The sequence below is a fragment of the Thrips palmi genome, unplaced genomic scaffold, assembly GCF_012932325.1.
Source record: "Thrips palmi isolate BJ-2018 unplaced genomic scaffold, TpBJ-2018v1 HiC_scaffold_2, whole genome shotgun sequence".
Classification (NCBI taxonomy): Eukaryota; Metazoa; Arthropoda; class Insecta; order Thysanoptera; family Thripidae; genus Thrips; species Thrips palmi.
Genome location: NW_023144629.1, coordinates 7979193 through 8006135, shown reverse-complemented (window position 1 = coordinate 8006135; position 26943 = coordinate 7979193). Strand labels below are relative to the sequence as shown.

At 49.0% G+C, this 26943-nt stretch overlaps 7 protein-coding genes across 16 annotated transcripts in view; 4 read left to right on the top strand and 3 right to left on the bottom strand.

The window, feature by feature from the left end:
• LOC117647470 overlaps positions 1-6903 on the bottom strand; it is a gene marked incomplete at its 3' end in the record, with an annotated part of 31403 nt that extends 24500 nt beyond the window's left edge. The window contains exon 1 of the mRNA XM_034389221.1: positions 5974-6903. Within this exon, the coding sequence (XP_034245112.1) occupies positions 5974-6621 (648 nt within the window). The remainder of the gene's footprint in view (positions 1-5973) is intronic.
• A 204-nt stretch (positions 6904-7107) lies between these two features.
• LOC117646890 (queuosine salvage protein) lies at positions 7108-9107 on the top strand. Its single transcript, XM_034388193.1, has 7 exons — positions 7108-7660; positions 7747-7968; positions 8039-8204; positions 8279-8392; positions 8472-8586; positions 8671-8741; positions 8812-9107. The coding sequence occupies exons 1-7, from the start codon at positions 7544-7546 to the stop codon at positions 9042-9044; spliced, it is 1038 nt and encodes a 345-aa protein (XP_034244084.1). The 5' UTR covers positions 7108-7543; the 3' UTR covers positions 9045-9107.
• A 1061-nt stretch (positions 9108-10168) lies between these two features.
• LOC117646891 (interferon-inducible double-stranded RNA-dependent protein kinase activator A homolog) lies at positions 10169-13436 on the bottom strand. Its single transcript, XM_034388194.1, has 7 exons — positions 13286-13436; positions 12557-12734; positions 12355-12442; positions 12078-12235; positions 11845-11999; positions 11642-11771; positions 10169-11564 (listed from the first exon to the last, which is right to left on the bottom strand). The coding sequence occupies exons 1-7, from the start codon at positions 13313-13315 to the stop codon at positions 11398-11400; spliced, it is 906 nt and encodes a 301-aa protein (XP_034244085.1). The 5' UTR covers positions 13316-13436; the 3' UTR covers positions 10169-11397.
• Positions 13437-13468: 32 nt separating this feature from the next.
• On the top strand, positions 13469-14203 carry LOC117646892 (39S ribosomal protein L42, mitochondrial). 3 transcript variants are annotated; one of them, XM_034388197.1, is made up of 3 exons: positions 13469-13508; positions 13636-13754; positions 13835-14203. In XM_034388197.1, exons 2-3 carry the CDS (start codon positions 13641-13643, stop codon positions 14111-14113), a joined length of 393 nt encoding a protein of 130 aa, XP_034244088.1. In that variant the 5' UTR covers positions 13469-13508; positions 13636-13640; the 3' UTR covers positions 14114-14203. The 3 variants fall into 3 exon arrangements, with proteins under 3 accessions (XP_034244088.1, XP_034244087.1, XP_034244086.1); XM_034388196.1 differs by having other exon boundaries at positions 13471-13542; XM_034388195.1 differs by having other exon boundaries at positions 13490-13754; positions 13835-14192.
• A 73-nt stretch (positions 14204-14276) lies between these two features.
• On the bottom strand, positions 14277-17354 carry LOC117646889 (cyclin-dependent kinase 10). Its single transcript, XM_034388192.1, has 9 exons — positions 17178-17354; positions 16947-17068; positions 16743-16815; positions 16490-16664; positions 16177-16379; positions 15936-16097; positions 15568-15852; positions 15366-15490; positions 14277-15282 (listed from the first exon to the last, which is right to left on the bottom strand). Exons 1-9 carry the CDS (start codon positions 17197-17199, stop codon positions 15247-15249), a joined length of 1203 nt encoding a protein of 400 aa, XP_034244083.1. The 5' UTR covers positions 17200-17354; the 3' UTR covers positions 14277-15246.
• Positions 17355-17868: 514 nt separating this feature from the next.
• On the top strand, positions 17869-20096 carry LOC117646864 (nucleosome assembly protein 1-like 1-B). Its single transcript, XM_034388156.1, has 9 exons — positions 17869-17929; positions 18280-18461; positions 18531-18674; positions 18742-18902; positions 18991-19120; positions 19206-19370; positions 19457-19604; positions 19723-19842; positions 19913-20096. The coding sequence occupies exons 1-9, from the start codon at positions 17884-17886 to the stop codon at positions 20074-20076; spliced, it is 1260 nt and encodes a 419-aa protein (XP_034244047.1). The 5' UTR covers positions 17869-17883; the 3' UTR covers positions 20077-20096.
• Positions 20097-20246: 150 nt separating this feature from the next.
• Positions 20247-26943, top strand: part of LOC117646862 (myocyte-specific enhancer factor 2) — a 45856-nt gene continuing 39159 nt past the window's right edge. For 2 of the 8 annotated variants that reach the window (XM_034388144.1, XM_034388145.1), the window contains exons 1-2: positions 21879-21957; positions 26661-26752. The gene's annotated coding sequence lies outside the window, so the exon portion shown is untranslated. The other 6 variants (XM_034388148.1, XM_034388147.1, XM_034388149.1 and 3 more) reach the window with 6 other exon arrangements.

Genomic DNA, 26943 nt, shown 5'->3' with positions numbered 1-26943 from the left:
TCGGAAAGAGGGGGGGGGAAGGGTTGGAACGCGGAAGGGAAGAGGTTAAAGTCCCCGAAAGGGAACAGCGAATGCGCAGCGGCAGTAAGTGCGGCGTGTAAGTGCTCTTCTCGCGGCGGCGGGGCGTGGCGGGGCGTGGCGGGGCGTGGCGGGGCGTGGGGGCGTGGGGGGCGGGCGTGGCGGGGCGTGGCGGGGCGTGGCGGGCGTGGCGCGGTGTGGCGCACCGTGGCGGCACGCCGGGTGGACCCCTTCCCTGCAGCGCCGGCGAGACTGACTCCGGGGGGTCGCGCCGTCTCTCTCCCACTCGCGGGGCCGGGCGTCGGGTCCGGGCGTCGGGGCCGTCGGGGCGCGAGAGAGACGGAGACACGACGCCGTGCTCGGCATCAGCCCGCAGCGCCCGCCACGGCCCTCGAGTGAGCAACTCATTACCAAGTCGCATGTGGGCCGCCAACGATTAATTGTGTTTAGTTGTGTTGGCACGCCTTTGCGGGGGGCGGGGCGGGGCGGGGCGGGGCGGGGCGCGCTGCCCTGGATAAGTCTGACCGCCACATCGTGTGGCCACGCCGCGGGTCGTTAGGGGTCAGAGCTCAAACCCCGCCGCGCCGCGCCGCGCCACGCCGCGCCCGTCCGAGTACGCCCCATTCCCGACCGCACGTCCCCCCGCCCCTCACCCCCGTCCCCCGCGCACCACAGTGCCGTGCCTAACCTAGCCTCCACTGTTATTCTTTATTTAGGACGGGGTGCTCCCAGGCTCCCCCGGAAAGCGTATGGACCGCGTGGGGCCCCGCGAAGCAAGCTGCAAGCACGCTGCAAAGCACGCACGTCGTATAAAGGTCGTCAAACGGCCGGTGCGACACGCAAAAAAAAAGAACATCGCCGAAGTTACTTTTATTATATTGTATTTTTTTTTTTGTCGCTGTGCGAGAGTGCGCTAAGCGCGGTGTCAGCGTCGGGCTCGAGGTGCGAACTCGAAATCCCTGCGTCCGGTCGGCCACACTTGGGCTTCTCTCTCTCTCTCTCTCTCTCTCTCTCTCATGGCTATCACGTTTCAAATTTGAATAAAGTCCCCCCCCCCTCTTTCCCGGCTGCAGCGAGGGGGGCGCGACGTGATTGGCTGAGCCTGCATGCAGAGTTTGTCAGCGAGCAAAAGAATGAACGACGGGGGGCGCAGGGGCATGGGAGGTCGGGCTGGTGTGAGGGAAGGGGGGGACAGGTGTGGCTCCAGCCTCTGCAGCGAGCAGGTTGGAGCAGGGTGCGAGGGGTGAATCCCTCAGCGTTCTGGTGTACACATGAGTACATGAGTACGAGTGAATACACCTTCTAACACTCATTACTTCACATTTTAAAACGATTTTTGGCTTGTATTAGCGGTTAAGGACACACAACGCCAATCGTGTAAACTGAGCGAATTTTGCTCTTTTTAAACTTGTGAGTACACTGAGAGGGCTAATTTGTACACATGAGTACGCTGGTGATTCACCCCTCGGCAGGGTGGCTGTCCTGCGGGCGAAAAACAAACGCTCCAAAGAAAGGGGGGGGGGTGCTGCGCGGGGCTGCGGTGGTGTCAGGCCGTGTCAGGCCGAAATGCCGAGCGGGACGGCGTCACTGGTTGAGTACTATCACGCAGAACGAGCCATGTCGCGGGGCCGTGGGGCTCGTCGCCGGTGTTGCCACACAAATAGGTGGGCCAAACTTTCCACCAAGTACCTGTAAGGGCTGCCATTCATTCTGCCGACCTCAGCCTCAGCGAGCGCATATTGGCCCAGGCGGGCTGAGGTTGGCCGCCACTTTGCTGCGGTTTTGTTGGGGGGAGGTGGGATTTTTTGCCTGTTTGTGACAACACTGCGTGTCGACGGGGATGGTGCGCGAACGGAGCGTGAACGATCCAGATCCAGAGTGCGCCGACGACGCGGTGGCGTGAACCTCGGGCCCTCCCTCTCATCCTCCTGGAGGCTGAAGACACGCTCCGCTTCAGGTGGAGCCGAGGCGAGGTACACGGGCAGGTACTACGGGCAGACAACCCCCAGCCCCCCAGCCCCCCCCCCTCTCCCACGCAATTCCCGTCCAAAATACCGCCCAGCCCTTTGACTCTTCTCTCTCTCTCTCTCTCTCTCTCTCTCTCTCTCTCTCTCTCTCTCTCCCTCCCTCCCTTCCCCGAGGAACATGCTCCATCCTTGTCCTTATCGCGCCCTCTGGTTCGAACGCACGCCCCGCGGGGCAGAGTCCGCGGGGTTAGAGCCCACAGGGCCGCAGGGCCCGCACCAAGGAAGCTATAAAAGTACGCCGCCAAGCGCCGCGCGAGGAGCGAGGATCGCGAAGCGAGAAGCGAGGGGCGTTTGAACGGAGCCGAGCGCGAGAGGCGTGGAGAATAACGCCCTAAAAAGCGGTCGGGTCGCTCTCTCTCTCTCTCTCTCTCTCTCTCTCTCTCTCTCTCTCTCTCTCTCTCTCTCCCTCTCTCTCTCGCGGCGCGCAGCCTCGGGGCCCTACTGCAGACGTGCCGGCCGCCAACCAACGCCGCCGTTTCGCGATCGCGAATTTTAAATCCTGATTGGCTGCCGTCGAACACGCTGACCCCGACTCGAAACCGGGGCGCCGTTTTGGATTGGCTAACGCTCGGCGGGGCAGGTGTCAGGGTGTGGGGGTGTCCGGGTGTGGGGGTGTCAGGGTGTGGGGGTGTCAGGGTGTGGGGGTGTCAGGGTGTGGGGGTGTCAGGGTGTGGGGGTGTCGGGGTGTGGGGGTGTCAGGGTGTGGGGGTGTCAGGGTGTGGGGGTGTCAGGGTGTGGCCCCTCACTTTGGCGTCCATTCTCAATTCAGCGCGTCTGGTTGCTGCGGGTGGCTGGCCAACCAGTGTGTCACCCGCTTTCAAACTCGGCGGCAGGCTGCGGCGGCAGAGGAAGGCCCTTCCCGTCGTTCTCCGAGGGGGCCTTGGAGGAGGCGAGGCGGGCTTCGAGGGGGCGTGGGCGGCTGGAAAGGCAGCACAGTGTTTTATTTGCTCTTTGGCCGCGGCCGCGCCACGCCGCGCGATGCCCGTCGGAGGGCGTGCTGCAGGCTGCAGCCAAGCCGGAGTCCCGGACGGTCCCGGAGTCGGCGCGCCCCGCCCCGCCCCGCCCCGCCCGCCCCGCCCCGCCCCGCCCCGCCCCGCCCCGCCCCGCTGCTGGCGCGCGGCCAGCCCCCGGTGGGCCCGGCCGCCAAGCCCGGCCGGCACATTCCGAACGGTGTTTGGGTCGCGCTGTCTCTCTCGCACCCCAACGGCACGGCCCTCGAGTGCGAGAGAGACGGCGCCAGTACTGCCAGGACTGCCAGGACCCAGGGTGGGCAGGACGAAATGCCATCGATTCCGGGCGCGCTGCCCGGCTGCCCTAAGAACACCCTTAGTCCCGACTTGTCAAGCCAAGCCGGGGCCCAGCCGCCGGCCAAACTCGGCAGCGGCCAAATTGTGAATTTGGCGCCAAAGCGGCAGGGACACTCGCTCTGTCACTCTCGCACCCCCGCGGGGCGCCCCGAGCACGAGAGAGAGACAGAGCGACGAAGCGCCTTCAGCCTGAATCATCCCGATGAACGCGCCGCGACCGGTGGTCGAACCGAGTCCAACTCGACACTTGCAAAATGAGCCGCGATTTGATTCCCGAGCCGGGACACTCGCCTCCTCCATTTCTCCCACGCTATTTGCTTGACTCGTTCCTGCAGCCCTGCGGACTGGTCCCGAGGGTCGCTTTCGGCGCTCTGTCTCTCTCGCACTCGTGGGGCGTCCCGTGTGGGCGCGAGAGAGACAGAGCGACGAAAACGACTCTCGGAATCAGTCTGCTGCTCGTCCCGCTCGCCCTTCCCAGGGCTGCAGGACACACTGGTACACGCTTTGGCCCTTTGGCCGGGCGGGGCGGGGCGGGGCGGGGCGGGGCGGGGGGCGGGGCGGGGGGGCGGGGCGGGGCGGGGCGGGGGCGTCGAGGCGGCGGTGACGGGGTTCACGGGGAGGTCTGAGGAGAGGGGGAGGGGGCGAGGGGGCGCCCGGCCCGCACAGAGTTTACTCCACAAACTAGCGCGTTTTAATGAATATCATTACCCAGTCCACAGCAGCCGAGCAGTGCTGGCAGGGCCGGTCATGCCTGCAGCGGGGCTGCTGGCTGGGCTGGCTGGGCTGGATGCGGGTGCGAGCGGGCATAGGGGTAGGGTACCACTACACTAGCGACACCACCCAGGGACCCAGGGACGGTGTGGATGTGGGAGGGGGAGGGGGCGGGGTTAACAATTCGACATGACAGGCGGAGGCGATCGTGGGACACAAAAGGCCCATCAGAAAACAGGTCGGGATGACACGGGGCCACCCGGATCCCACCCGGCGCACAGTGGGCCGGAAGACCGGTGGAGGCGGCCAAAACTCTAGATGCCTTTTGAGCTCCAGAGTCTTTAGACAGGCCTCGAAGCGAACGTGTGACCCCACCAATGGATTCCTCGTTCGGAGAGCAATCCGTTGGTGGGGTCACACGTTCGGTTCGAGTCCCATTTGGAGACTCTGGAGCTCGCGTCTAGAGTTTTGGCCGGTCTTCTGGCCCACTGGCGCCTCAGATTGGAGCACTCTGCCACGGGCTTCGTCTCATTTCTTATCAACCCCTCCCTAGTTTGGAACAATGCACTGTGAAGAGTTGTTTGCAGAAAATTGTTGTTGATTGAGACCAGATGCAAGCACGCCACCTCCAACAAATAAATGACAGACTGATCCATTGATCCATTATAAGAGGTGTTCTTACTACTTCTGTGAATTTTAAGTTAGTGACCATATATTCTATGAGGAATCAACGACACAAACCAGCCAAACTCTCCAGAAAATTTTTCAATCTGAGTTACGGCTGGAAATCGCTCACATTCCATCCCCCCTTTGTTGCTGCTTCGAGTGAGACAAAAAGAACTTTTTTCTTCACTCTAAGATTTTATGTTGAGATATACTAGGTTTACTAAGAGTTCACAACTGCTCTCCAAGAAGTAATCACTTTGAAAAATTGTTGGTGTGTGTATGTGTACATTGGGAATGACATAACCTATCTACAAACACACTAAAATAGGAGAAAAAAAAATCAAATAATCGTTTTTTGACAGAAACAAAAATGAACCTCTCATTAAATTAAATTGAATGAAAGTGCGAACGAATGAACATAAAGCCCTATCTAATTCAGAAATGAATGAAGAAACTCTACTGCACCCTACTCTGTTGTCCATCATGGAGCTGTCAAGCAGCCTGAAGTTTTCGCAAAAACGCAAGAAAATTGACCTATTTCTGTGAATTAGACCAGAAAGTCTACAGGAAATGATCGTAACTTTCAAAGCACGAAGTTATTCGGCTCAGAAACCAATGAGTAGCAATGAGATATGTTAGTAAACAATGAAAACATGAATGGATGGGCAACCTAACCTATAACTTTCTCACACACGGTAGTGTTTATCAAGGCTTTTCTCTCAGACTAGGCCTTACTTGGAACATACAAGCTACAAATATTGCAGAAAAATCATTCCATATCACTATAAAACGTGTTTTTATGCACAAAAGCACAGATAATCGACATCTAACAGTGTGCAAGGTCTTGGACTGCATCTAGATTTTATTTCTCACTGAAATTTTTGGCATTTTATGTTTTTGAGAGGCATACTTTTCACATGATTTTGTTGCAATAATCATCATCACAATTTTTTTAAAATTCTTCAGTTAAGTTCTATTACTGCACAATAATCTTATAATGTGCATGTGATGCGAGCAAGTGACGATGCAATGAAGCAACATTATCACTCACGAGCCAAAACACGATAAGAAAGTTACAGCAGCTGAGTAGTCAGAGAGCATTCAGTATATTTCTTTTAAGACGCCTGCATACATTGATGCTAGCCTTCGCAAAGCATGTGTCAAAACATGGACCTAATGAATCTGTCTCCGTGTCTTTCAAATAATTCAGACTACAAGAAGATCTGGATGCTGGACCAACTCACCGAAGTGGAGTAGGGCTGGTGGCTGAGACGGATGCCATCCTGGAGCAGCTTCTCTCGCAGTAGTTTCCGCAGCAAGGATCTGGGGATTCGGACAAGCTCTGCCTTGCCCTCTTCGTACTCGTCCAAGTACTTGCCCAGCTCGTGGGCACTGCCGGCGCTGGAGGGCGCAGGGCTGTGTCCCTGAGGGCCTACATGGCCCGCGTGCCCGGCATGGCCATGGCCCCCGACGGCGTGCGTGCTGCCGTGCGTGCTGCCGTGCTCGGGGTGCTGGGGCTGGGACCTGCTGGAGCCCTCCTTGTCGGACTCGGAGGCCGGCCGCCCCGTCGCCGACGAGTTCCTGGAGGACACGGCGCTCGCCCCGCTGGCCGTCTCCGCCTCGTCGTGCAGCACCAGGCCCCCCATGGCGCCCATGGCCTCCTCCAGGGTGAAGTACACCGAGGCCGCCCCCTCCTCGCGCAGGGCCCGCACCGAGCCCAGCAGGCGGCTGCGGTGCGAGGGGTTGAACACGCCGATGGCGTCCAGGTCGGGGTCCCCGACCTGCTTGCAGATCTCCAGGTCATCGTAGCCGTTGTCTAGGAACGACTCGGCGTACTGGCCCAGGTGCAGCGACCGCAGCCACTCCACCACGATGTTGCTGTTGTTGGCCATGGCCGGGCACTCCAGGCTCTCGGTGCACTTTGTGTCGTCCGTCACAGGCCGGGCTGGCTAGGCTTGCCGGGCGCACGCTGGCCGGGGGCATGCCGCCGCCCCCACACCGGGACGGCCGGGACGTCATCGCGGGCCTCGGGCATGGTGACGCCTGTCACCACGATGACAGCGGTCTTGGCGGCGACGTGACAGTAGTGACACGCTGAGGCGCGGTGCGCGGACGTCCAGACCGGGACGGCTTCGGCGACGCGGAGCGCGACGCGACACGGAGTCACCCCTCCGGACTGCAGGACACAACTGAAAGCACCCGCACCCCGCCCGCCCCGCACCCCCCGCGCCCCGCGTCCCGCCGCGCCCTTCCCCGGTCCCTCCTCCATCTCCACCCCCACCCTGCTCCTGCTGCGCTTCCAGGCTCGCGGAGCCGAAAGCCGAACCTCCCGACGGCAGCCGAACGCACCGAACGCGCGACGCAGGTCCTTCGCCCCGCCACGACCGGATTCGGGAAGGACGCGTTCGAAACGTGCGTGGTGCGTGGCGTTGCGTGCGCGCGTGCGAGAAAGAGAGAGAGATTGTTTTTAAGCGCCGTTAAGACGCCACCCTTGGCGAGCAGTGCTGCCAGCGCTTAATGCTGTGGCGGCGGTTTTGAAAGGTTAGACCCTTAAAGAAACCTCTCTGTTCTGGTGCCGCGACGATTTGGTTTGTGGATTTCCCCGTGGATACACTGGCGAGTCGCGGTCTAACCTGTATTCGTTTTGAAACGCCCGCGGTGTGCGGTGCGGCACACGGCGGTAATCTGACCATTCATCCCACGTGTTTCCTATCCTTCCTTATCTTGATTGGAAGCTGAAGCCACGAGAGTGACGGAAGATAAGAGTGACAGTTTGCCTGACTACCGGCCGGCGGACCATCTACATCCTTCAAAATGACCGGTGGTAAGGGGTCCGAAACACTTTTGCCCAGGGAATCTGCAGAGCTCATAGCAACTCGGGCTAAACATGTGTCGATTAAAGAGGCTGGGGTAGAAGCCCTGGCTCGCAAGGTACGTGTTGCTGACACATTGTTTGTTGGGAACTGGATGAAGCGCGTCCTACCATGGTTTTGAGCAGCTTTATGATTGTTTTGCAGATATTCGAGAAGTTGGAAGACAAGACCATCAGTATTGATATGTTTTCTCAACACGAGTTACATCCACCTTCATCTGACCCATCCGCCGTTGATTGGATTTTTGTCGTAGACACCCTTAATTTTTGCTTTTGGGCACCAAATTCCGCACACTACAGTGTTACTCATAAGGGCAAACGATATACTGGATATTTTGCCTTGTGTGCAGCATTAAATCGAGCCAAGGTATTTGCATCAAAGAAAGTTAATATATTGTGGAGATGTATTTGATGTATAACATGTGTTTGGAGCGCAGGATAATGGAAAAGCTGTGACAGATCCAAAATTCTATTCACAATTGACAGCGAAAGATGTCACAGAACTGCTCCAAGGAGACGATGACAGTGCCCCGTTGGCATTGGTGGAAGAGCGAGCAGAATGTTTACGACAAGTTGGCACTTGTTTGCTCGAGAAATATGATGGTAATTATGAGCTGTTTTGATACCATGTGTATTTATAGGGTTCATTTGGTATGATGTTTATTTTTGCAACTCAGGCTCATTTGTGAACTGTGTGAAAGCTGCCAAGGGCTCTGCCAAAGTGTTGTTAAATCTGGTGGTGACTGAGTTTCCTTGCTTCAGAGATGTAGGAACCTTTGAGGAATCACAGGGTGAGGTCTTATATAGGATTGCTGTTCAGTGCCATGCCTTTGTATGCCATTCATGCATATTTTATCTCTTTTTCTTTAGTTTCCTTCTACAAAAGAGCTCAAATTCTAATTGGAGATGTGTGGGCATGTTTCAAGGGAAAAGATCTTGGTTCTTTCTCTGATATTGATGATATAACAATGTTTGCAGACTACAGGTACTTCCCTGCCATGTTTTTGTTTCGTTTTTGGGGTGCTCTTTTAGCTGAATTTTGATTACCTAAGTGTTAACATTGTTGCAGAGTACCCCAAGTCCTGGTACACTTTGGGGTAATGGAGTACTCATCTCACTTGCAAAGCATGCTGGAAAAAGGTAGGAAGAAGTGAGTACTGTTACTTGCAGTGGTCTATCAGATTTTTCACTAACATGCTTTTTATTTTAGATGTAATTATGGACGTCGGCTGTCAAGAGGAAATGGAAATTAGGGGTTGTTCTATTCATGCTGTTGAGTTATTGTGGGCTGCAGTCAAATCACTGCTCGCCAGTGCAAAGAAGGAACATCTGTATCAGATTAACCCTATAATTATTGACCATTTCTTGTGGGACTTCAGAAGGCAGTATGCAACTGAGTTATCAATCATACCATTCCACAAAGTTGTGTCTATATACTATTAGTTTGTGGATGTAAGTCATGTATAAGCTCTGAGGGGAAAAATAAAAAGATCCTTTTGATTCACAGATGCAGTTTTAATAGAGCACTATCAGGCAGCTGTGAAATATCTTCTTAATTTGTAATAAATCAGTACATAGCAGATGCTACATGGATCAAAGTCATTAAAACTAAATACAATGTGCATTATGATGGCGCTTCAGCAAAAGTGTACATGCTCCTCAGAGAAATAGACAAAAGAAAAAATAATTTAAATTGATAAGGTACAGATCATGTTAACTTTTGCCAGAGTGTCATAGAAGCACTTATCACCACAGATTTCAATCAGCACCTCTATTGCACAAAACACAAATGTCCAGGTTAACTCGATGAATTGATTTATAGTAGAAATGAGGAAGACACAAACACTACTAAAAATCAAGCAAGCTAACAAAATAAGGAGGGTAACATGTTAAGGCAGATGGACATGCATACTTCTTCAATCACAGCCTTGAAAGAAAAAAAAAGAAGGGAACATCACTAAAGGCGCCTTAATACACATCTAACATACATATAAGTAAGTACTGTTGCTGAAAAACAAGGAAAAAGATCCTTAAAAAAAACGAAAAACAAGTAAAATAACCATGCTGAATAAGAACGAAAAACCACAAACAATCAAATGGCGAGCAGGACAAATTAAATATTGCCACCACAAACTACCTAGTCACAGCTCAAATGTTAGAAAGAGAAATTGTATGGAACTACAGAGGATTGATTCATTGGCACAAAAAAAGAAAAGTAGCAGCCAGAAAATTGCTTGGACTTGCACCTATTGTAAATGGTAATTCTGGTCCAATCTCATTATTTAAAGGAACACACAGGCACCTAAACATATTTCAGAAAAGAGTAGGAGGAGAACAATGTCGAGAGAATAAACAAAATTTGAGCTGTGACATAATCCCGATGGTCCCAAAAGCATACATGATTGTTCGTGTCTGCTCCAATAGAACAGAAATCATAGTTAATAATAAAATTAATCTTCATTCAACAGCACGGTGCATAATGTAAGAACACATCATATGAAATAATAAATTTTGTAAAAGCTTGAAGGGCTTTTGAAAAATTTACAAAAATAATATGTGACAACACAATTCATTAACTGTTCCCTTTATTTTATGAAGCACACAACGCACGAAGCCAAAGCGACAGATTTGATTTGTTCACAATGTCAGAGGGAAACAGTCACTTCAGATTTATCACATCTTGAAGCTCACTCATTTTTCCTATTTTTGCTTGATTAAAGAGGAGGAGGGGGAGATACAGTCACATGGTGAAAAATATAGTGTGCAACGACAACATTTCATAACATCCTAAAAAGAGGAAAGCTTTCATAAACTCCATGGTCTGTTGTTGGGTCAGACACTAGTACAGCATGAATTAGCTGCGTCCTGACTCACCAAGAAATACTTAAACGTTAACAAGTATTGTAGTGGTAAACAATATAGACACTGTAGTTTATGAAAGCTTCCAGAACAGCAGTCTAACTTGTTTTCAGTTGTTTTTTTCTCAATACAGCAAAACACTAATTGACGCTCAACCTTGCCCTAATACAATATTCCAGGTAAAAGAGATCAAACGAAAAAGTCTAACACACATACTCATCATCTATAAAAATTGGGAATCTCAAGACAACATCACTACAAATAAATTGTACATTAAGTAATGTACTGAAGATTTTAAGTTATAATGACATGCCATTCAATGTGGTTTCAAACACATTTCTCTCCTACAACTGTTGTACATCTATATTAAAATCTTCAGAATCATACTTGCAAATATTTTTATCACACTATTGTTGTTGTAGCTTACAAAACGTATGTACAACAATTCTTCACCAGGAAGAATGTAAAATGGCTCTAGCTTTTACAATAGGAGAGGAACTGTCCCAAACATGTTTAGGCAACAAAAGCTTTAAATAAGTCCTTGATTGATTTGTGATCACATCTGATTCCTAAGTGACATAAATTTTCAGTAATTTGAGATTTACACCAAACTGATATCATAAAAATCATTTATAAAGCAATGTCTCAGTTGTACAATGCAAAAGATGATTATAGAGTTGTTAAAAGGACTCAGAGAAAAAGAAATACGTACTTAATTTAATGTTGATAAATTTTTTTCTAATAGTCAACAAAATATTTAATAATGTTGATAACTTAACCAAAAAAGTGGGGGATAATGAAAAGTATGCAACAAATGTACTTCTAAATCCAACTCAGGATTTAGAACTGTTGCACACTTCACATAACAATGACAGATGAGTGCACTCAGCCACTGTGTATGGTTTGACTAGTGCAAAATTGAACATTTTCTTGTTACTTAAAGAGGTAGATTCATGGATTGAAAAGTCATCTTTTTGGCTGTAATGCGTATACATTCCAATGCATTGAGAGCTGCTTCAGCTTTGGCTTCCAATAAGGTTCGGCCTTGACCACTTACCACAATCACAGGAGATGTTGAAATTTGTAGCATCACCTGAATTAGGCCTGTAAATCATTGAATTGGGTCATAATTGCGGTTTGAGTATCTGAACAAGAAACAGACAACAATGTTCACTAAGTACCTGTGGATGTTTTTGAGTCCAGGCGAATATAGACAACGCGCAAGTTACGTCTACTTGCAAGTTCTTGCAGCATGTCAATGCATTTTGAATGTGGTGGGAGCTCTTGATATGGCTGAAGCTGCAGAGATTCCTACATGATAATAAAAAAAAGTCAGGCTAGAAGGTTGAAACCATGTACACAAGTTGATATACTGTAGACTTACAGGATGCTTTATAGAGGCCTCTGAAGTAGGCCTGTATTCAACAGCAGCACTGGGAGCAAGATTAGCATGCCGCTGGCCTGCTGACCTCTCCAGGAGCTGAAATAACAGATTTCGAGCTGCTTCCCGCTTTGCAGCCTTCTTTGATTTAGCTTCACCTGAACATAATTAATCAATATTGGGGTAAGGAAAACAAAATTTAAAAAAAAAAAAAAAAACAGTAAAGAATACTTTACCTTTATCTCTAACATTGTACAGCCGCACTCCAATGACAAATGTTCGTTCATGAGGCTGTCCATTTTCACAGCAAACGGTATATGATGGGAACACCCATCGCATTTTAGTACACAATTCTTGCAGTTCCCCGACAGGATTTTCATCTAGGCCTTTCATGCTGAAGAGCAAAAATATATTTCAGTAACAATTGTTCTTCTTCAGGTATACATTAAGACTCAATGCATTAATAATCGACACAAAACAAAAAAAGGGACAAATACAGTATTGTGATTTTACCTAATGGGTAAAGTTGCAAAAATTGACGCTCTGTTTCCAGAGGGCATGTATTGCCTGACCATTGGTCTGCAGTAAACATTCTCATAAACTGAAAACAAAAATAGACAAACATCAAAATGACAGAAGAACAGGTCCACAGAGAATTACAAAGCCTTACTGATTGGAATACTTAAGAAAATGAACTGTAAGAATGAAATATAACCTTCAGGATCTTTTGGAGGGACACACACAACATCTCGACAGTCACTGTACGGGATGGTTAGAGATGAATCATTTGTGACTGTTTTCACTGGCGATACTGGAACCAGTTCCAAGCATGGAGGAGGCTGGTTCTTCACAACAGTAGACCCCACAAGAGGACCAGGAATCTGTGTAGCTAACTGTAAAGAAGAGAAACCATAAAATAATGTTAAAATATTCATCAGAAGATATTTTGCAGACACCATTTCAATGATGAAAAAACTTATGCCTACTGGCCTACACACTCAGCAAAGACGCAAACAATTCCATCCCCACAAGACGAAACTTAAGAAGAAAACTGAGTACAGGTGAAAGAAAAATTAGTATTTAAAGTGAGAGGGGAAGTTACAGGAAAGCTTATAGTACAGAAAAGTTCATGAGTCTTGATTTGTTGGTGCCTGTGAAAAGCATAACCTCACTAGTGGATGTGGAACCAGAGGGACCATGAATGAAAAATGTCCTTAGAACGACAAAACAGTGCATCTACAAACTTTTGAAAGAGAGTACGGATGAAGAAAAATCAACTAAGCCTTCGGAAAAGAAGAACAAATAAAACAAGTCGGAGGTTAGAGTGGATCGGGTTGGCTGCAGATGAAGATCACCACACTGGCTAATCAGTTTTGAACTCCTTAGTCAGTCCCGTAAAAATTGAAAAATGAAGAACCATGAGAAGCACAAGAAATTCAAATACCTTGCTGAGAAAGTAACTTGCTCCCGGCATAATTTTGTACTTATTACTGAAACTTTGAAATAATTTGTCCCTTCAGGACGTAAACACAGCCGACTGCCGGAAACAATGCTTGACGCTATTCGTACGAAATACTCGCGCGAAGCACGCGAAGTGAATATGACTGCGAATAGTAGGCACAGTCCCTCGTGTTCCTGCAAATAGCGAACGGCGTCTGCTCGCCTCGGTAAAGCGTCTGTTGTTGCTCGGTTGAAACTACAGTACTCTTCCTTCAAGGCTGAACGTCCTTTTGTATCATCTTAGAAAAAATTGACGTCGTTGTCCTCTAACTGAGTCGTTTTCCATCCCATCAGACATCATGTTCGGCAAGTCTACTGTATTGTCGTTGGCGAGAAGAGGTTATGGTCTAATGAACTACAACCCCTCGTTACCCCTGGCTCAATCATTCTCATCGAAATCACCAGCGACACAGGTGAGTCCACCGTTTGTCTTGTTCTTTGAATCGAATCAAACTTTTCAAGTGTTAATGACTTTTGTGCCCTATTCGCTTAGGTCGTTTTTGCCGATGATGGGCGAACACTAGTTTGCTGGCACCCTGAGCCAGAATTCCCCTATGAACATACACTGCCCATTCCTGAAGAAGCCCAACAAACAGCTCTTCTTAAGGAATTGAACAAAGGCTTCAGAGATGTTTCACATTTGGAGGGCATGAAAGAAGAATTAGCTCGGGAAGAATTGATGAAAATGACAAGTACTACCAAGCACCGATGGTTCCCACGATTGCAAAAGAAGAAAGCTAAGAAGACACCCAGGGAGCGCCCATATCTTTAAGAATAAAAAGAAAATTTCTACCATCCCTTTGTTTAGTTGTCGTATTTCCCATGTTCAATAAAAGTTTATTTAAAAAGAAAGAGAAAATCATCCAAAGTGTTCAAGATTATTTGTTCCATCTTGGGTCCAACTATAGAGCAACTTCATGAAAATAAGACACAAATTAACACAGATGCATATTTATTTGGAGAAATAAAATATTTGAGTTGAATGAATTCACATCATAGGCAAAGTAGTAAGACTCAAGAAGAAATCAATCAGCTATGTCTCTCAGAAACTTGAAATGAACAAGAGTTTGCACAATGAGTAAGCCTGACAATAGGAAACAGAAAGGATACTTAAAACAAACGTAATGTTAATCTTAGCCAGGATTCGTTACTAACTTCATTCCGACACATTCTTACATAGTATCATTACAAATTAAAACTGGACTTCGGTCATATCATTGCCATCCACCATTACAAAGTGTAGTTAATTTAACTACATGAAAAACAAAAACATTGATGATAGAAAATTGACTTTTGACCAAGCCAAAAATACATGATTCAGAAGTTCAAAATTAAAATAATTATCTAATGAAAATTTGGTTCTGACATTAAAACCAATTGAAGACAACCATTTGCCTTTGGTTCATTCAAAACACTATTTGATACTAACTAAGACATAAACAAATAGATTGATGCTCGGCACTTTGAATTGTATCGGCTTGTCTGACAATCATTTAACAGTTGATGTTTGGTTTCCACCTTACATTTTCATTTTTAAAACAGAAGCAAGGAGTATCAATTGAGTCATAGTACACAAAGCCAACCAACTGTACAATAATTCATTGCCAATATAAATGAAAAACATTATTGAAACTGTCTCAAAATATACAAAAGATTAAAAGTTTTCCCATAAAACTGCACACACAAGAAGAAGTATTTTAAGCACATCGAAGACTAATCGAGGAGCTCATCTTCGCTGCTGCTTAATTCACCATCTTCTTTTTCGCTGACGGCCTCACCATCTTCGACTCCAATCATCAGGATGATTTCTTCATCTAGTTGCCTGACTTTGGACAGAGTCGGCAGATCCTTCCCGTTTTCATCAGCAGTGTGGCTGCCATCTGGGAAAGCTGCCCTTGGTGAATATCATTCGACCTTGCGTTTCTTCACCAAAGATCCAAGCTAAAGCAGAAAAAATATGATGCAGTGGTGAATTATGAGGACTAACAATAAACTAAGCAGTTATCTGTAAAATGTTAACGTACAAGGTCAGAGATAGGCAAGTTGTTGGTTAGTGACGATGCCGGCTCCTCATTGGAATTGGGGGGCAGTGCCTTGTGTTTCAGGTTTCGATGTTGAGGGAATGTTGGCATCATTTTCGGCTCACAAGCTGCAACAAAAATAGAACACAGATGAAACAGCTGTAGGGACTCCCTGCACTCCTTACTGAACTGACAAAAAACTTACGTAAAGGAGCCTCCTTAAAGTAAGAGCTTTCTAGGCACTCTTCAGCTGTTGCCCTCTTCTTGGGGTCGTACATGAGCAAGAAATTTAGGAGGCGCAAGCCACTGGATGACAACCATGGGAACCTCTGCTTTAGGTTATTGTAAGGTTGCTGGCGAAGTGTGAAATTCTGAACAGCTGGCAAAGATGAAAATTCAGGCCAAATAGTATCAGATGGGGTTCCCAACAGATCAACAATCAGCTCCAGCTGCCCAATTTCTGACCGACCAGGCAGAAGAGGTCTGTGACCTGCAAAAGATAATGGAATGTTAGATTTACACGAATATTTCATAAAGTGGTCATTAAAAGTAAGTACATGTGGTCCCTCTGACCTAGGAGTTCTCCAGTGATGCACCCAGCTGCCCAAATATCAACTGCAGTTGTTTGATAAGGTGCCTGGAGCAGAATTTCTGGTGCCCTGTACCACAGAGTTACTACTTTCTGAGTCATCTCACCATGAGGTACACTGTACCATCTAGCTAGGCCAAAGTCAGCTGTGGGAGAAAAAAAGAGCATGGACCAATTAAGAATTTGATTGAGATAAGAGCAATAAGACTTCAGACTATAACTTACCGATCTTGACACATCCTTTGTCAGTCATGAGCAGATTAGAAACTTTAAGATCTCGATGCACAATGAAATTATTGTGCAAATACTGCAGGCCACGGAAAACTTGAATCATTATACACTTGACTTGTGATTCAGAAAATGGAGTCTGCATATGATCCAACAGACTAGCCAGATCTTGCTCACAATACTCCATCACTAGGAATATGCTGCAGAAACAAAACAAAAAATAAGTTTCTCGTAGAATAATAATTAATATTGTTCTTAGTTTTGATATCATTTTTAACTGTGGGAAACTCTTTGGAACTGTCGGTTGTACCTTTCCAAACTTTTCCCAACCACAACTTCTTTCAATCGCACAACATTATCGTGTTGGCATGTTAACAGAACAGAAATCTCTCGCACACTGCTGACAGGAAGTCCATCTTTCTCCTGTTCCATTCGCACCTTTTTGAGAGCCACTACTCTATCATTTACAGTGTCACGAGCACGATCTGGAAAAGCAAATTTTTGAACTCAATGGCAGCTTGGGCACATTAATATAATGCAGTCAAGCAATAGCATCAACTTACAAACAACACCGTAAGTTCCTTCCCCAATACGATTCAACTTCTCAAACTCTGTGACAAATCTACATCGTCCAAGCTGAAAAGAGAAAATAAGTTAAAAAGGCTCAGAAAGTAATGACTTAGACTGAAAACAGGAAAAGTGAACACTGAAATCGAAAGTCAAACGCACAACAACGCTGGGGCTGGGCAAGCATACCCCTGACTTACCAGGTCTTTCTCGGGAATTTCCATAGACTTGCCGCTGAGTGATGTCAAAATTCCTTTCCTCTGTACCGGCTGTGTAGGGTCTGCTCCAACATACCCAGCATCGTACGCTGCAGGAGCTGACTCTGTGAGAACAACGAGGGAAAAAGCTCAGATATTGACCGTAGTCGCGGACTGTTATAGGAGGACATAACTCTCGATAAAATGTGAGACTACGTTACTAGGTAAACTCACCAGCGACCTCAAGCTCGGGCATTTTGCTGCGAGAAGGCCGACAGAAGCCCTCTGGTGTAAAGGTGCTTAACACGAAGAATTTGCCACAAATAAACTAACTACAACAACAAAATGCCGGTTCCGTGAGGTTTGTGGCTGTCCTTTCTTTCTGCATGGGGTTTTCGACCGGCAACTGTTTGTTTGGAAGTATGTTCCTTTCAATTCTTGGATGATCAATGGTCAGCTAAGGTCAGTTCCTTTATCACTCAGTTTTTGCCCTATACAGTACTTTAAAAAAGTACATCTATTTTTAACACTTGCTTTTACATTTTTTAAAATGGTTGACCACCACAGATTGTAAACAAGACTCATCCAAGATGAAATAAAAATTGCGGGGAGCGGGGGGCGGGGGTGAGTACCGAGAAAAAGAGAGGTGGTGGGGGGAAAAGGTACACACACGAACTGGAACTCAACCGCGGCCGCGAACGTATCCGACCCTCCATCTTTTCTCAGTGCACCCTCCGCATCTGAAGGTACGTCTTTCGTCTTTTGACGGCCCGTTTTGATTTAAAGGCGTTGTTATTGCAAGTGGTTTGTGTCGCGCGATCCCCGAAGGGCTCCCCTTTGAAATTAACGTGTGCTGACGGCTGCCAATGGTTTGCAGTGGCGAGGAAAAGGCCCAGCGACTCGTGGTGCGGCGCCCCCCATGTGCGCAGCGCCTAGGCCCATGCCGCTGAGCTGGGCGCGAGCGGGGCTGTTTCTGAGTGGGGCTCGTACGAAAATTAAGGGTGGTCGGGACGGTGCGAGTTGCCGTGGGGGTTGTGCCGGAGGGCCGGGCTTGGTCGGAATCCCTTTTCGGGAGCAGCCGTCTCTTTGTTTGACATCTGGACGCGGTTTGAACTCGAACTGCGCCTCAAGCTGCTCTTTGTCTGTCGGTTGTTTCGGCGCCAAAGTTATCTCGAACATTTTTGCCACTCCGTCACTCCTTGGCTAGTCAGGTCCATTGCCCGTTTCGTCTCCTTTCGTCTCAAGAAATTTGCCGGTTCTTCGACTTTGATTTTCGGCTTTGGGTTCTGACTCATCCATTGACTTGTCAATCAACATGTCATTCTCTCTTTTGCAGGTCCTCACACAATCATGTCTTCTGATCCGGAGCGCGCAGCGGATGCCAGCAACGACGACCTTGAATCTGTAGAAGATGTTGAAGATGAAAACGCTGAGACCAATGACATCACACGCCAAGTTCTTCGTCAAGCCGACGTTCTTGCTGCCATCCAAGGCCAGTTGCGACAGGAGATGCTGAACGTAAGTTTCTTTTGGTTTTCCATAGTTGGTTTTCTGCAGTTCCTCCACTAAATCTTCCTTACCTTGCAGTCTATGCCACCCCAAGTCAAACGGCGCATCAAGGCACTCAAGAAACTTCAGTTGGAAACTACAAACATTGAATCTAAATTTTATGAAGAAGTTCACGCTTTGGAGTGCAAATACCACAAACTCTATCAACCTCTGTACACTAAGGTGGGTCTTTTTCAGATTTTTCAGTGCTATGTAAGTTATGTCCTTGCTCATGTCAGTATTTTTACAGCGTGCCAATGTCATTTGCGGTTTGCATGAGCCCACTGATGAAGAGATTGCAGGCATGTCAGATGATGAGAAAGATGATGAGTTGTGTGCAGAGATCAAGGCCAAAGTAAAAATTGAGGACCTCTTACCACCTAAGGATCAGAAGGCTAAAGAAGAAGCAGAGTAAGCAGTCAACCATTTTGTTTCTCTGTACCATACTTAAGTGCTTTTTTTGGTTTATCAGGGTTTTTTTCTTTCTTTTGTCTTGTAGAAATAATAAGAATAAGGATATCTCAGGCATTCCAGAGTTCTGGCTCACAATTTTCAAAAATGTTGCCCTGTTATCAGAAATGGTAGAAGAGCATGATGAGCCTATTTTGAAACATCTGATTGACATTCAGGTAAGATCCTTTTTGAAGGCCCACCTTGATGTAGCTTCTCTAGGGTAACTGTCTACCAGACTGTTCAATTGCCTTCTCAATTCAGGTCATTCTTTTGGATAAAAACCCCATGGGATTTGTCCTTGAGTTCCACTTCTCTCCCAATGAGTACTTCTCCAACTCAGTTCTTTCCAAGGAGTATGAGATGAAGTGCACACCTGATGAAACTGATCCCTTCTCATTTGAAGGACCAGAGATCTACAAGTGCAAGGTATTGTTAAATACAGTAGTTGTAAGAAGTATTGTTTTGAGTGTTTGTTTTCTAGTTTGTACCTACAACCAATTTTTCTTTGTCAGGGCTGCATTATTGACTGGTATAAGGGTAAAAATGTAACAGTCAAGACTATCAAAAAGAAGCAAAAGCATAAGTCTCGTGGTTCAATAAGGACAGTTCAACTGTCTGTCCAGAATGATTCATTCTTTAATTTCTTCAACCCACCAATGCGTAAGTATCTCCCATTTTTTTACTTGTCACAATTTTGCTGCAATTTTTACTAAGAATCTTGTGGTGTACCAGTGTCAGTAACCATTTTAATTCCTTTTTTTTTTTTTTTTTTCTGAAGTGTCTGATGATCCTGAGGCTGAGTTGGATGATGATACCCAGACACTACTTACCTCAGACTTCGAGATTGGTCACTACATTAGAGAGCGTATTGTCCCAAGAGCGGTTCTCTACTTCACTGGTATGCATTGTAATTTATTTTGTATTATTCTATACTGCGAGTCATTTACTTACAAAAGTTTTTTTTTCAGGTGAGGCACTGGAAGCGGAGGAAGATTATGAGGAAGATGACAGTGAAGAAGAGGACGAAGAGGAGGAGGATGAAGATGAGGATTACAACCCCAATGCCAACCAGGCTGTGAAGAAGGCCTTGTTGCAGGGCCAGAATCCTCAAGGAGACTGCAAACAGCAGTAATAAAATTTTGATGGGCCGAGCATTGTTGTGTGGAGATTTGTGTAACGGCAACAGTGTGAACTTGCATTTGACATCCTTGGAGTGTTCATATCCAGTAAGGAATTTAAAATCAGTCTGTTATTATCTGTGTTACTCAACGTTTTAATTCTCAGAAATCAATGTTATAAAACTCGCGTAGCTGCTTCTGGCTGTGTCTTAAAAATTGTGCTGCACAAAATTGGGATTAGCTGAATGAGGCAAGGCCTATTGTCTAAACTTTCAGTTTGTCATCATTGATTACTCTTCAGTTCTGAACGCAACTATCAAACCCGGTGATGCTAGAGGCGGAAAATTTGTATTTATAAGTTTATGAAGAAGTAAATAAACCTTCTTTTTTAGTGACATGGTTTTCTTATCCCCTACTCTCACTCTGTTTACAACATGCCAACGGCATGCTTTAATCAATCTTGAATCTTAAATTTCCGATATTTCACTGAAAGTGGTGTGCCAAGCCAACTCGCGCGCGCGTCTGTCTGGCCGCTGGCGGTTTGCGCCGGTTGGATCGCGCGACTGTACAAATCAACAGGTTTCGCCGCGTCGCGTCGCGTTGCGGGCGTTCGTCTCGGCTCGCCGGTTTTCTCGACGGATTTCTAAATTTCAATTTGAGGTGAGGTTTGAGCGTTGAGCGCGTGCCCGAGTTACTGAGAGGTAATCGAAGGAATCGATTAGTTGCACGTTGACCAAGGTCATTCAGATTGGTCGTGATGTCACTGTGACATCATCAAACAGACGTAAACACAGTCGACGCACCATTGTCGGGAAACTTCTTTACAGCTTTGAGAGGTTTGTTTTTATTTTGGTGGAGCAGCCGCCCGGTCCTATTTGGCAACTTTTTCTTACGTTAAGCTTGCTGCGTGCTCGGCACTTCGCAGGCGTACTTTTCGTATTTAATTTGCGGCGGTTATCCACTGTATGACGTCAGAGGAAGTGCCCTTGTAGCAGGCTGCAAGCTGGCGGTCTCAGTTATTTACTGGCCTTAATTAGAGAATTTAAGTCTGTTCAAAGACTTAGTTTGCTCTATCATTTTCACTGTAAGTGTAAGTTGCGTCTGCTGCTCCAGTAAGCTGTCGTAACTTTCAGTGTTTGGCTCCAAACGTGAGCGTGATAGGAATCTCCTAATGTACATGCTTCTGTTGACATCTTACTTTACCGGAAAAGAAGTAAATTTTCCACTGTACTCCTTGTACCTCCTAGTACAGTCTCATATAGACAGCGAAGTTCCGGATTTTCTTTGGGCTGTCATTACTAAGTGATAGTTTCTGATGAAGTTGAAATTTGTTATATTCCGGGTTCGCTCTTGACCTTAGCCGTTCTGGAGGCTGCATACCTAACCTGTCTTGTTGATAATTATCTTACATAACCTAAGATATCTTTAATTTGCAGTTCACCTTTGTTGATGATTTTCGGCAGAGTCGATTGTAGTGCTATTTATCGAAATAATTTTTGTCTCCTTATTTCTATTAGTCTCAATTCTCAAAAGTTTGCCTGTTTACTGTGCTGTGTCCTGCCACTGCTTGTGCTACTGTAGTCTTGTGACAGTTGATTTTTCGTGTGTCTTATAGACATTGTATATATTATTGTTTTTCCTTTAAAAATCAAAGATTTGTTAAATATTATTAGACATCTGTATTGTTTCTAGATCTAGCCATAACTTACTCATTCAGATTGCCTGATCTTAGTCATAGTAATGTCATGTGCAATTTTGGGCCTAACTCTCTTGATCATTTACATTAAAATGTGTTTTCTCTTGTTTCGTAGGATAGCTTGATGACCGCAGAACTGCAGCAGTGCTTAGGTGTTTCATCTTAGGAAGTTCGTTCGAAGAAGATTACATCCTATTTGGTGAGATGAAATGGTGATTGTGCTGCGACAAGTGTTGTCCCTAAATATATGCATTCAAACTAACTGTTCTGGAATTGGTTTATGTGTGTGTGACTCAAAATCTGACGCCTAACACTGTTTGAATGTGAAAAAATGTGATGTGAGCTTATTTTCCTCTAAAGGGTCTCATTTCATGATTTTTTTTTTACATCAAGGTTTGCAATTGGATTATTTAGTGCTTGCTTGCTTGTCTGGATGCTATGTTTTACACACAATTGACCTGTGTGGAATGTGATTGCTGCCTGAGCTTGACAATTTCATACCTAACATATTTTAATAAGATTTTAACATGCTACCCTAATTATGTAACCTGATTTTCTGTCCTACATTTTTAGTTTTGTGAAAATTCTTTCCAATAGCTGAAATTGGTGACATGCACGCTAAAATAAAAAAGACAGGGAAAAGAAAAACCGAGAAGTTTTGAAGGAATGTACTCACAATCTGTAAACATTTTTTTTTAATTTTTTGTTTTACCTTTTGTGTTAAGTTAATTTCCACCACGATTGCATGTGTTTTTCAAATTTTGAATGGAGTGTGGCGCTGCCAGCGGCGTGCGGCGATACCCCGTGCCAATAGGAGCAAGTCACGTGGCCGCTCGGAAGCAGGCAGATTCCGAGCGGTGCTCTCGCCTCTCTGTCACTCTCGCACTCACGGTTCGTCCTGCCGGCTGGCGAGAGAGACAGGGCGACGAAGCTGCGTTCGGAATGAGGCCGCAGGGCGAGCGGGGTGGGCTAAGTTGATAAGTGGCACGACGAGGAGTTGCGCGGGGCGACGCGGGGCCGTGGAGCATGGACTGCCATGGGCCTATTGAGCCAATCTGCCTGGCCTGCAGTGATTTCAAGGCGTCGTCAGTTAGGCTCGCCAGAATGTACTTCCTGTCTTGAAAGTTTTTTCATTTGGCTCTGCCGCGCCGGTCCGGCGATGCGATAGCGTTCCCCCGACGGTCCCATTCTCACGTCGAGTCGTCTCCTCGCCGACGTGTGGCTTGCGGCCCCTGCGGCCAGCAGGCTGGTTCCGAGCGGGGCTCCCGTCGGGCTGTCTGCCTCTCTCGAGGGTGCAGAGAGAGAGGAGAGAGAGACCTGCCACTCGGAATGAGCCCGTTGGCCGAATGCGCGCCTCCTCCGCTTCGTGTCTGCCCTCTGCTTCGCCTCGATTTCGTTTGCAGGGATGCTGCTGCGGGCCCGCGGGCCTTTGTGTGGGCCTGGACGGCCTGCCCGGCCTGGGGGGTTGCGCGCGTTGCGTGTGTCTGTGTGACTCGTTCTTTCTTTTTCAGCTGCATGTGTCTTGACTGTCTTGTCGGGGAGGCGAGATTGGGAGCCGATTGCGGCCTCTCTCTCTCTCTGCGCCGCCGCGCTGCCTGTGCATGTATGGGCAATGCCTCTGCCTTTGTGAGGGGCAATGTGCTTGTTTTGTGGTGCCTGAATAAAACAAATCGCCTGTTTGCTTACTTCGCCCTGCTTTATTAACCTTCCCTTCCTCAACACCCTTGCATCATCATCGTCGTCACGCGCGTGACTGGGGACCGAATCAATCTAAAATCGTGTCCGGGGAGCATTCAATCACACTCGATCGATACTCGTTCGATGCCGCGTCGATACCCACGACCGCGGCACGCGGCACGCGCCAGGGGAGGGAAGGGGGAGGGAAGTCGGCCCAGCTGGTCGGCGCTACCCCGCGCCGCCAGGCAGCAGCGCGAGCGGCGCTGGCGATACTCCGCGCCGGGGCGCCGCTTCGGCCGGTGAATTTTTGATCGGGGAGGCATCACGCTGGAGGGAAAAAAAGGCGAGGGAATGCCGGAGTGCGCACGCTGCGCCACTGCACTCGAGAGAGTTTGAAAGGGTTAATCTAATCCGCGGGGCTGATATGGAAACTACGGCACGGAGTCACGCCAGCCGACTGGCCCCGGGGGTTGCTGCGGGTTGAACGGCACCCGCGGCGCCATCGACACGGGTAGGCGCCGTCTGGGCGCTGCTTTAACGTGTGCGCCCGGTCACGCGGCATTGGCTTTTTCACACCCCCGGGTCACGCGGGGTCACGCGCTTTGGCGCAGGTTAGGTTAGGCGCCCGTGAATGGGCCGCTTTAAATTGTAAATGAAGCGACCTTCCCTTGTTTAGATAGAGAACTGTAGGGCCGGGGGCGGCGGCGTGGTCCCGCGTCGAGCCTCGCAGACCTGCTGGGGTGCGGGTTGGTTCGGTCGATGAGGTTAGGGTCGGCACCACCGCAGCGCCCGCCTGCGCCGCTACCCGCCGTGCCGCCGTAGGCTGCCGTGCTGTGCTCCGGCGTACGTCACTTCCATGTGAACACGGCAGTGAGTTCAAGGTGGAGCCGCGAGGGCCGTCCGTAAGCGGGGCGCCCGCGTCCGGGTTACGCTGCGGCGCGCCGTGCAGCCATTCGGTTTTAGAGCCGTGCCGGCGGCGTGCCTCGCGCTGCGGCGTCGTGAGCCGGCAATCACACGCACACTCCGACACCCGCACTCACGACAAGCCGAGGAAGGCTCTGCATCTGCAGACTGATTCCGAGAGTCGTTTTCGTCGCTCTGTCTCTCTCGCACCTTTACGGAGCGCCCCTCGAGTACGAAAGAGACAAGAGCGACGAAAATTACTCTCGGAATCAGCCTGCTGGAAGCGGGAAGAGTCGACCAAAGCCACAGCCAAGCGGACGTTTGAAAGTGAACGACAGGGAAATTGAAATTGTGAGGTTCTACCGGTACACGGAGGCACGTTTCGGACGCATTTCCCCGAGCTCTCTGGGACTTCCCCCGGTAACATCCCAGCTGAAACAGATCGCAGCGTGTTAACGCGTCAGCAACAAACCCACAGCCGTGTTCTAGCAGTAGCTTGTTAGTGTCACGCTGAAAATAATGGTTAGTGCCCGGCCACAAAGTTTTAAGTGACACGTAAGACTTAGTCCACACTAAATTTGAGACCGGTTCGCGGCGCATTGGGCAGCGCACAGTCTTAAAAACCTTTCAACTTCGCACGAGTTGATGCAAATCTTCCGGGGATAGGGATGGACCTCAGTCTTCGGCTGGCGATACGTAGAGAAACCCGGGTCCACTATCCAAGGGGCCGTTGCCCTGCCCGCCCCCGCCGCACAGTGGAGGAGGCGGTGGACGCGTTTTGAGCTGCAGAGTCGATACATGGGACTCGAACCGAACGTGTGACCCGACCACTTGATTGCTCTTCGAACGGGGAATCCATTGGTGGGGTCGCACGTTCGATTCCAGTCCTGTTTAGCGCAGGGATCCTTAACTTAACTTAACATGTAACTAACACTGCTTTCATAACGTAACATAAGACAATGTTCGCTAAAGGTTAAGGGTGCGGACTTTCGGAAGTACTTCTAAAAGTATCTCTGCACAAATTCGAAACACAAAAAAATAACTTAACCTTTTTGAAAAGATGTCAGAAGTTAAAGGTAATAACTTTAACTCTTACGATAACGTTATGATGCCCTTATGAGGTAAGTTAAGGATCTCTGGTTTAGCGACTCTGGACCTCTAAACGCGTCTAGAGTTTCGGCCACTGGTGCCGGTCTTCTGGCCCACTGTGGGCCCCCGCCGGCGTGCCGACGGTTCCGACCCCCGCGCCTATCTGCATTTTAATAAGCGGCGTGGAGTCTGTTATTGATTTTGTCCGCCCCGGCGTGGCAGGCAGGGCGCGCACCGCCAAGCCACGGATCGGATCATTGATGTCCTGGGCGCGGGCGGGGCTGAGTGACGCTCGAGCGACGCGGGGTCCGTGGAGGTGCCGATGGTATCGGGGAAGCAAGCAAGCCGGAGCAGCCCTTGACCCGGGCGGGGCGCTGGGCGGCGCTGGGCGGCGAGGCACGCGGTGCGGCAATGACCCGCTCCACGCTCCGCCAGGACGTGGCTCGCCGTGGCGTGTCGCTCCTCGCGTGCTTTTTCAGGCGGGCCGCTCGGAAAGACACGTGACAGCTGTCGAGGGGGTTTGTGGTTTGGTGCGCTGGATTGAATCGCACATCGCAGGGCGGGGTGGGGCGGCCCGGCCAGGCCAGGGCGCCTCCCTGCGGCGGCTGCTTGAGGTTCCGCTTCCCGCCTTGTCCTGTCCTGTCGCCCCGTCCCCTGCACAGTGGGCCAGAAGACCGGTGGATGCGGACAAAACTCCAGACGCGTTGAGATCCAGAGTTGCTAAACAGGACTCGATCCGAACGTGTGACCCCACCAATGGGATTCCTCGTTCCGAGAGCAATCCATTGATGGGGTCACACGTTCCGTTCGAGTCCCATCTAGCGACTCTGGAGCTCAAAACGCGTCTGGAGTTTTGTCCGCATCCACCGGTCTTCTGGCCCACTGTGCCCTGGCGACCCGGCGCCTGCGTGCGAAAGCGAACGCGCGGGGTATCGCCGCGTTGCGTCACCACCACCAGGGGGACAGGGGCGCGACAGGGGTAGCGACGACGCCGCGCTTGACGGGAACACCGCCAGCAACAACAACAACAAACACGGGGTGTATGATGGAGTGCGCGACGCTGCGACGCTCGGGGGCCGTGGCGGAAGTACGGCGGGGTGCTCCGCTGCGTTTCCGGCCTCCCCGTGGCTTCTAATGAAGTGACAATGCCGCGGCAGGGAGACACGCCCACATCCAGCCATTTATTTTTATTTTTGTTTCATTTCGTTGTGTTTTCCTTCCTCTTTTGGGCAGAGTGCGCCGCGTCGTCACGACAGCAACAACAACAACAACAAGACCGGCGCCGCCATGGAGAGAAAGGTGGTCGCCGCCTCCGTCTGACAGAGGTGAGTCTATATTGGCCGCGCCAATTGCGGCGTCAAACGCAAATCCGGCGCCAGACGCATCGGCGCGTCTACCGGGCCGCGCCGCGCCGCGCTGCAATTACCGCCAACTCCGTCTGCGGGTCGACGCCGAACTTTGGTGCGCCGTCTCTGTCGCGCCCGAGCGGCGTGCGTCGTGCGGCGTGCGTCGTGCG